Below are 9,247 nucleotides of genomic sequence, written 5' to 3' on the forward strand. Positions count from 1 at the left end.
ATTTAAATATGTTAAAGGGTTAAATAAGGTCCAGGAGGGAAGTGTTTTTAATAGGAAAGTGAACACAAGAAGAAGGGGACACAATCTGAAGTTAGTTGGGGGAAAGATCAAAAGCAACGTGAGAAAATATTATTTGACTGAAAGAGTAGTAGATCCTTGGAACAAACTTCCAGCAGACGTAGTTGATAAATCCACAGTAACTGAATTTAAACATGCCTGGGATAAACATATATCCATCCTAAGATAAAATAGAGAAAATAGTATAAGGGCAGACTAGATGGACCATGAGATCTTTTTCTGCCATCAGTCTTCTATGTTTCTATGTTATACACCACTTCACAGAGCTTTACTGCCCTCTCTAAGTGGTTTACAGAATCAGCATAATGCCCCCAACAATCTAGATCTTCATTTTACTGACCTCGGAAGGATGGAAGGCCGAGTCAACCTTGAGCCTGGTGGGATTTGTACTGCTGGCAGTGGGCAAAGTCAGACTGCAATACTGCATACTAACCACTGCATCACCATGAAGGTTCAATTAAATTGAATCGATCTTCTCAACTAATGGTTAGCACCCACTTGGAATTAAACAAGGGTCTGCAGCACTCAAGTGGGGTTGGACTTACTTGTGGCTACATCAAGATTCTAGGCTGATCCCTCTTTTCAGGCCACCCCCAGGTTCTGCCACTCCTTCTCCCACAATGAGATTTAAGAAGAAATCAGGGGGGTTTTGAGCTTCTTAGATTGGTAGAATCTTTATATTTGAATTTCATTCAGAGTGTGTCATATCTGCCCTCCTAACCACCTTCTTTTCTTCTTCTTCTTCTTCTTCTCTCTCTCTAGGAGATGAGTGTGATCCCATGGTTTTTCCCGCAAACATGACACACAACATGTCATGCAATTCCAGCATCGCTGAGTTCCGGAGTCAAGTCTATCCCGTGACATACTCCATAATCTCAATCCTGGGATTTGTGGGAAATGCCTTCGTGTTGTTTGTCCTCATCAGGACATACCACGAGAAGACGGCTTTCCAGATATACATGTTCAACCTCGCCATTGCCGATCTTCTGTTTGTATGCACTCTTCCCCTGCGAGTGGTCTATTACCTCTATAATGGCAACTGGTTCTTCGGTGACTTCTTGTGCCGCATCAGCTCCTACGCCATGTATGTCAACTTGTACTGCAGCATCCTCTTCATGACGGCAATGAGCTTCTTCCGCTGCATTGCCATTGTCTTCCCCATCTGGAACATCAAATTTATCTCCCGAAAAAGGGCCATCATGGTCTGCGTGGGCATTTGGTTCTTCGTCACGCTGACCACCACTCCGTTTTTGCAGAGAAGCACCCATTTGTCTAGTGAAAACACCACCAAATGTTTTGAGCCACCCAGGAGCCAGGACGTGAGGAAGGTGATGGTCCTCCACTACATTTCGTTGTTCATCGGCTTCATCTTTCCTTTCGTCACTATCACCATCTGCTACACCATGATCCTAAACAAGCTCCTGAAGAACCCCATGCACAAGAAGGAAACCACCCGTAAGAAAGCCATCTGGATGATCCTGATTGTGACCGCCGTCTTCCTCATCAGCTTCACCCCGTATCACGTCCAGCGCACCGTCCACCTCCACTTGATGAGAGACGAGACCTCCTGCGAGAGCCTCTACATGCAGAAATCGGTGGTGATAACCTACTCCCTTGCGGCCTTCAACTGTTGCTTCAACCCGCTCCTCTATTACTTCTCGGGAGGCAATTTCCGGAGGAGGCTTTCTACTTTCCAAAGGGGCTCCATTTCCAGTACTCAGCACCGGAAGTTGTCCTCAAAGGAGGAAGCAGTGAATGGAAACCTGGTGGGGTGTGATATGTAAAGATCTTTTCACCTGTTGCTCAGCAAAAAAAAACCCTGTACATTTTGAAAGTGACAGGAAGACTGTAGGAGTGAAAGACTGCCGTCTTTGGCACTACCGGAGCACCCTCCGAGACTGTCACAAGTCAGGCGGGCAGGCGTGCACCCATTGGCATGAGGGTGCACTTCTGAACATGCCCAGCAAGTGAAATCTTGTGTGAGAACGCGCACATGAGCGAGATTTTAGCGATTTTCGCCGACAGTTTTGCTTCCGCGCATGTGCAGAAGCAAAAAACCCCACCGAAATCGGACGAGAGCAACTTTGTGTGTGATTTCGCTTGCTGCGCATGCACAGAAGCCAAATCTCATGCGGAGGCATGCGTGCGCATGTCAGGGACACGCAGCTATGTGAGCATCCTGAAAATCGCTACCTGAGTGGAGCACCTGACTGTTGTGGCAGAGGCCCATCACTGGACTGTAGGCAGTGAAGGGGCTACCAAAATTTTTACTACCACACTGTGGGCATGGCTTATGCAGGACGCCCTGCGTTTTCTTTCAACATCTTTCAGTGCAAATTGGGTGCTCTGGGGTGGAGCTCCTTTTTCACTACCCCACTGCTTTCCCCCCACCCCATCTGGGCAGTAGCCCACCCCTGACTGTAGCCCTAGGAACTTGTAAAAACTCAAACTATGAGTTGACATGAGCAACACCCTTGCCATTGCACAAACTCCCTCCAAACAGACGCCAACCTGAGATGCTGGTTATTGTACGTCTGTGGTTTTCCTTGTTTCTCAACATAATGCCCAGAGGAGCAAGTTTTGGGCATATAGACATTTGCTTGGCCACAAAAGATTCCTTGCTTCAACCAAACTTCTAAACGTGCCTCTGGGACCTGAATGGAATTTGAAAGATATTTTAAGACGATGATGAAGTCAATCCAATGCTTTGTTTGGAACTGTGCTCACTTGCTCAAGAATAAAGCGTAGTGATAAAAGCAGGGAAATGGGGCAAGAGAAGGGACTAAATTGTAAGTAGATTTGGAGCTGATGCCTTGGAATAGCCAGTTGGATCTAGTGGTTAAGGCATCAGGCTAGAAAGTGGGAGATCATGAGTCCAACTCCCATCTCAGCTATGAAAGTCAGCTGGGCAATTATGGGCCAATTACCAGGAGAGGATGAACTCTAGTTCCATCTTAGGCATGAAAGGTGTCTGGGTGACTTTGCGTCAATCACCAAGAGATGGTGAATTCTAGTCCCACTGTAGGCATGAAAAGTGGCTGAATGACTTTGGGTCAATCACCAGGAGACAATGAGTTCTAGATCCACCTTAGGCATGAAAGGTGGCTGGGCGACTTTGGGCCAATTACCAGGAGATGGTGAATTCTAGTTCCACCTTAGGCATGAAAGGTGGCTGGGCGACTTTGGGCCAGTGCCTCCTTTTTTCTCATCAACCCATCTCCCAGAGTTGTTATTGCAGGGAAAATAGGAGGAAAAAAGTGGGCTGGGACATATATACATCTTACTTGTTAAAAATAATAAAGATGAGATATAATACAAGGAACCGGTTAGGTTCCCTAGTAAGCTATTTTGCAAATAGACCATTTCCTCCTCCAGAAGACATTTTGCAATCAGATTTTCAAGACAACAAATGGATCCAGAACTCCCCAAACCTTGGGGAGTGCTACTCTAAACCGGACAAGTTGATTTCATAATAGCGCTTTGCTTTTTCTTCTCAGAAACTCAAGACAGTTTGTGCATGCTAAGCTTGTCAGAAACAAATCTCTTCCGTCTTTTTGCACAAACATGGAAGAGCGAGTTGAATGTATTTGTTGTATTACTACTGCTTTATAAACCCTTAATGAGGCCGCACTTGGAATACTGCATCCGGTTTTGGTCTAATGCCCTCCTAGGTATTTCCTTTCTCTTTGCAGGCATATTTTTTTCTTGAGGGGAGGCTGCCTGTCAGGACAAAACCAGAACCCTTGAAGGTTTTTGCCTGCCACATTGTGCTATGTTCTTTTGGAATGTTTCTTGCTGTGGGAACTTGAGGGGAGGGAGGTGGCTGTATGCCATGACACATTCCTTTTAGATTCTCAAGGTCAGCTTTTGTTCAGCATCTGGCCGGAAGCTGCTGGGAGTTGCAGGATACGCTGGCAGAAGATGTATGGTTCATGTGATGGGCTTGTTGGAGGAGATGCAAGGAAATGAACTCCAACCTGGGGGAGAAGGAGATACCCTTGTAAATTTAGATTTGAGTTTCTCCAGTTGTGCTGTTAATAAATTGAAACTTGGAAGAAGGCGAAGCCTTGGGCTCTGATTTGTTTCTTGGATGCTATTTGGAACGCTGACATTCACATTACAACAAAAGATATTGAGACTGGATATTGAGACTTTTCCTATCCTTGTTAATAACTGCATATTCCCTGGTTGAGCATATAGAACATTATCACTTATATACCACTTTATAGTGCTGTCTAGCCCTCTCTAAGCAGTTTACAGAGTCAGCACATTGCTCCCCCAACAATCAAATAAATAAATAAATAAAATCTGGGTTTTCATTTGACCCACCTCGGAAAGATGGAAGGCTGAATCAACTTTGAGCTCCAGAACCGCCTTCTACCACACGAATCCCAGCGGCCGATTAGGTCCCACAGAGTTGGCCTTCTCCGGGTCCCATCGACAAAACAATGTCGTTTGGTGGGCCCCATGGGAAGAGCCTTCTCTGTGGAATCAACTCTCCCCGGAGATTAGAACGGCCCCCACCCTCCTTGTCTTTCGCAAATTACTCAAGACCCACCTATATCGCCAGGCATGGGTGAACTGAGACACCTCCCCCAGGCTTTTATATTTTATGTTAGGTATACATGTGTTGTATGGTTTTAATTGTTGGGGTTTTATATATACTTTTTTTTTAATATTAGATTTGTATTACTATTATATTGCTTTTGTTATTGTTGTGAGCCGCCCCGAGTCTTCGGTGAGGGGCGGCATACAAATCTAATAAATAATAATAATAATAATAATAATAATTATTATTATTATTATTATTATTATTATTATTATTATTATTATTATTATTATTATTATTATTATTATTATTGAGCTGCTCAGGATCTAACTGCTGGCAGTAGGCAGAATTAGCCATAGCAAAGGCACTTAGACTTAGATACTTCTTCTTTACAGCCCTCTCTAGGGGGTTTAAAGAGTCAGCCTATGGCCCCCGAAAATCTGGGTCCTCATTTTACCCATCTTGGAAGGATGGCAGGCTGAGTTGACCTTGAACCTTGAAGTAGTCTGCAGTGCTGCACTTTAACCACAGCGCCACCTCGACTCTTACGGACTGCCGAGATGAACTATATGGAGAAAAAAACAACATATTTTTCTAACCTGGGAATCTCCTGATGAATTGGACTTTTTGAGTTCTGGAGTCCTTTATGCTGGTTAGAAATTCTAGTAATTTTCAATTAATGTGTCAGGGAGAATCCTGAATTAATTAACTAAGGTTGAATGTGCAATAGGGTTGATATTCCTGGAGGCATCTGTAATATGGTAAATGATTTAGTTTTACTAGATAAATGGTCAAAGCAATGGAAACTGCAGTTTAATGTTTCCAAATGTAAAATAATGCACTTGGGGAAAAGGAATCCTCAATCTGAGTATTGTATTGGCAGCTCTGTGTTAGCAAAAACTTCAGAAGAAAAGGATTTAGGGGTAGTGATTTCTGACAGTCTCAAAATGGGTGAACAGTGCAGTCAGGCGGTCAGGAAAGCAAGTAGGATGCTTGGCTGCATAGCTAGAGGTATAACAAGCAGGAAGAGGGAGATTATGATCCCACTATATAGAGTGCTGGTGAGACCACATTTGGAATACTGTGTTCAGTTCTGGAGACCTCACCTACAAAAAGATGTTGACAAAATTGAACGGGTCCAAAGACGGGCTACAAGAATGGTGGAAGGTCTTAAGCATAAAACGTATCAGGAAAGACTTCATGAACTCAATCTGTATAGTCTGGAGGACAGAAGGAAAAGGGGGGACATGAGCGAAACATTTAAATATGTTAAAAGGTTAAATAAGGTCCAGGAGGGAAGTGTTTTTAATAGGAAAGTGTACACAAGAACAAGGGGACACAATCTGAAGTTAGTTGGGGGAAAGATCAAAAGCAACATGAGAAAATATTATTTTACTGAAAGAGTAGTAGATCCTTGGAACAAACTTCCAGCAGACGTGGTAGATAAATCCACAGTAACTGAATTTAAACATGCCTGGGATAAACATAGATCCATCCTAAGATAAAATACAGAAAATAGTATAAGGGCAGACTAGATGGACCACGAGGTCTTTTTCTGCCGTCAGACTTCTACGTTTCTATGTTTCTAAGGTTAATTAAGGCTCCACACAGATAGTTATTAAAAAGTGAGTTTCCCTTTTTGGTAAAGAACTGTTGAATGGGGAATATTTGGCTGCGTCATCTTGAGGACATTCTCTTTTGATAACGGGTGACTTTCCTCTTTCGTCCCAAAAGCCAGTTTTTCTTTTTTGACAGGGAAAAGGAAACTGAGCTTCTTATTTTAAACTGGGAGGTGCAATCTGCTATTAAAGGAAGAGGCATTTATAGCAGAGAGCTAAAAATACAAGCCAAACAAAAGGAGATGTGGGAGAGTGAGATTTTGGAGAAAGAAGGAGAATCTATTTAAAAACATTGTCCTTTACCCTAAAAACCTGAAACCAAACTATTGTTCAACTTTTGGGAAGAGCAGAATAGAGGAAAAGGTTGGTTGTTTTTTAACTATTAAAAACGATGTAATATTTATTTATTTGTTTATTTATTCAATTTTTATGCCGCCCTTCTCCTTAGACTCAGGGCGGATTACAACATGTTAGCAATAGTCCTTTTTAACAGAGCCAGCCTATTGCCCCCACAATCCGGGTCCTCATTTTACCCACCTCGGAAGGATGGAAGGCTGAATCAACCTTGAGCCGGTGATGAGATTTGAACCGCTGACCTTCAGATCTACAGTCAGCTTCAGTGGCCTGCAGTACAGCACTCTACCTGCTGTGCCACCCTGGCCTCTTTAATAGTAATAGTAAATGCACATAAAATTTTGGAGGGCAATCTTATTCCAGTTTTAAGGACTAAATAGGAGCCAAGAGCAAAATCTATTTCCGGGAGAAGGGAGGATTTTTTTTTTGAGAGTTTCCAATACAGGTAGTCCTCAAGTTACAGCAGTTCATTTAATGACTGTTCAAAGTTAATAACAGCACTGAAAAAAGTGACTTTTGCCCATTTTGCACACTTCCAACTATTGCAGCATCCCTGCAGTAGATGCTTGTGATCAACAGTAGTAACTGTGAGAGGCATCTTGGAGTCCTAGTGGACAACCATTTAAATAGGAGCCAGCCGTGTGCAGCAGCTGCCAAAAAACCCAATACAGTTCCAGGCTCCATTAACTGAGTGATAGAATCAAGATCATGTGAAGTGTTAATACCACTTTATAAGGCCTTGATAAGGCCACACTTGGAATATAGCATTCAGATTTGGTCACCAAGAGGCAAAAAAGATGTTGAGATTCTAGAAAAAAATGCAGAGAAGAACAAGAAAGATGATTAGGAGACTGGAGGCTAGAACATATGAAGAATGTTTGCAGGAACTGGGCATGGCTTGTTTGATGAAAAGGAGGACTAGGGGAGACGTGATAGCAGTATTTCTATATCTCAGGGGCTGCCACAAAGAAGAGAGAGTCAAGCTATTATCCAAAGCACCTGAGGGCAGGACAAGAAGCAATGGGTGGAAACTAAACAAGGAGAGAAGCAACTTAGAACTAAGGAGAAATTTCTTGACAGTTAGAACAATTTTAACCAGTGGAAGAGCTTGTCTCCAGAAGTTGTGAATGCTCCAACAGTGGAAGTTTTTAAGATGTTGGATAACCATTTGTCTGAAGTGGTGTAGGGTCTCCTGCCTAAGCAGGGAGTTGGACTAGAAGACCTCCAAGGTCCCTTCCAAATCTGTTGTTATTATTATGTGATCATAATTCAGAAGCTTGGCAACTGATTCATACTTATGATTGTTGCAGTGTTTTGGGTTCATGTGACACCTTTGGCAAACTTCCGATGAACAAAGTCAATAGGGAAGCCAGCTTCACATAACAATTGTGTCACTAACTTAACAACTGCAGCAATTCACTTAACCATTATGGCCAGAAAGGTCATAAAATGGGGCAAAATGCACTTAACAAATGTTTCACTTAGCAACAGAAATGTTGGGTTCAGTTGTGGCCATAAGTTAAGACTACATGTGTCTCTGAGCCATATCTAGCTAACACGGGCCATGATTTAAAGCAGGGGTCCTCAAACTTGGCTACTTTAAGACTTGTGCACTTCAACTCCCAGAATTCTCTGGTGGCTGGGGAATTCTGGAAGTTGAAGTCCACAAGTCTTAAAAGTTGCCAGGTTTGAAGACCCCTAATTCATAGCAGCAATAACCCTAGCCCAGTAAAAAGAATGGAAAGAAAGATAGACTTCTTTCCTTTTCTTCAGAAATAGCTCTGTACATTGGAGAAATGGAATAATAGACATACATACACCCCATCTTCTATCCACTTCCTCCCAACCAATATACAGTGGTACCTCTATCTAAGAACGCCTCTACTTACAAAGATTTCTAGATAAGAACCGGGTGTTCAAGATTTTTTTGCCTCTTCTCAAGAACCATTTTCTACTTAAGAACCCAAGCCTACGAAACTGTAACCGGAAAAGGTGGAGAGAAGTCTCCGTGGGGCCTCTCTAGGAATCTCCTTGAAGGAAACAGGGCCTCCACCCTCCCTGTGGTTTCCTCAATCGCACGCATTATTTGCTTTTACATTGATTCCTAAGGGGAAAATTGCTTCTCCTTACAAACTTTTCTACTTAAGAACCTGGTCACGGAATGAATTAAGTAGAGGTACCACTGTATATTAAAACCAAGAGGATTTTGTGTGTGTACCACTGTATGGTATTAATTCTCAGTTGAGAAGGAGATGTGTAAAAGCAAAATACCTATAGAGAGAGAATGCCTAGAGAGGCTCTATGTATCTCTAGGACTTCTATCTTGGTAGATGTAAAGGTTACTTAATTCTACAGTCAACAGTTTTAGCGACTCGGATGACCAGCAGGAGTTTATGGTAATCCAAGGCAAAACTCTAATCCCTGGAATTAGTTGGCTAATGCAACTCAAGTAAATGTAATGTAAACTCAACCTTTTTCATTACCGTTATCTCAAAGAGATAAGAGGCGATTAAATCCCATCTGCAAAATCACAAAAGTGTTCAATTGGGAATATATAGAATAGAATAGAATTCTTTGTGGGCCAAGCGTGATTGGGCACACAAGGAATTTGTCTTTGGTGCAGATGCTCTCAAAGGAAAAAGATACA

At 42.6% G+C, this 9,247-nt stretch overlaps 1 protein-coding gene across 4 annotated transcripts in view; it reads left to right on the forward strand.

Annotated features, from left to right (window-relative positions):
* Nucleotides 1-4,142, forward strand: part of CYSLTR1 (cysteinyl leukotriene receptor 1) — a 38,151-nt gene extending 34,009 nt beyond the window's left edge. For all 4 annotated transcript variants that reach the window (XM_070759799.1, XM_070759802.1, XM_070759800.1 and 1 more), the window contains one exon: nt 841-4,142. In XM_070759799.1, the coding sequence (XP_070615900.1) occupies nt 858-1,862 (1,005 nt within the window). In that variant the 5' untranslated portion in view covers nt 841-857 and the 3' untranslated portion in view covers nt 1,863-4,142. The remainder of the gene's footprint in view (nt 1-840) is intronic.
* The last annotated feature ends 5,105 nt before the right edge of the window (nt 4,143-9,247 follow it).

The sequence above is a fragment of the Erythrolamprus reginae genome, chromosome 8 (genome assembly GCF_031021105.1).
Source record: "Erythrolamprus reginae isolate rEryReg1 chromosome 8, rEryReg1.hap1, whole genome shotgun sequence".
In the NCBI taxonomy this organism is placed as follows: domain Eukaryota; kingdom Metazoa; phylum Chordata; class Lepidosauria; order Squamata; family Dipsadidae; genus Erythrolamprus; species Erythrolamprus reginae.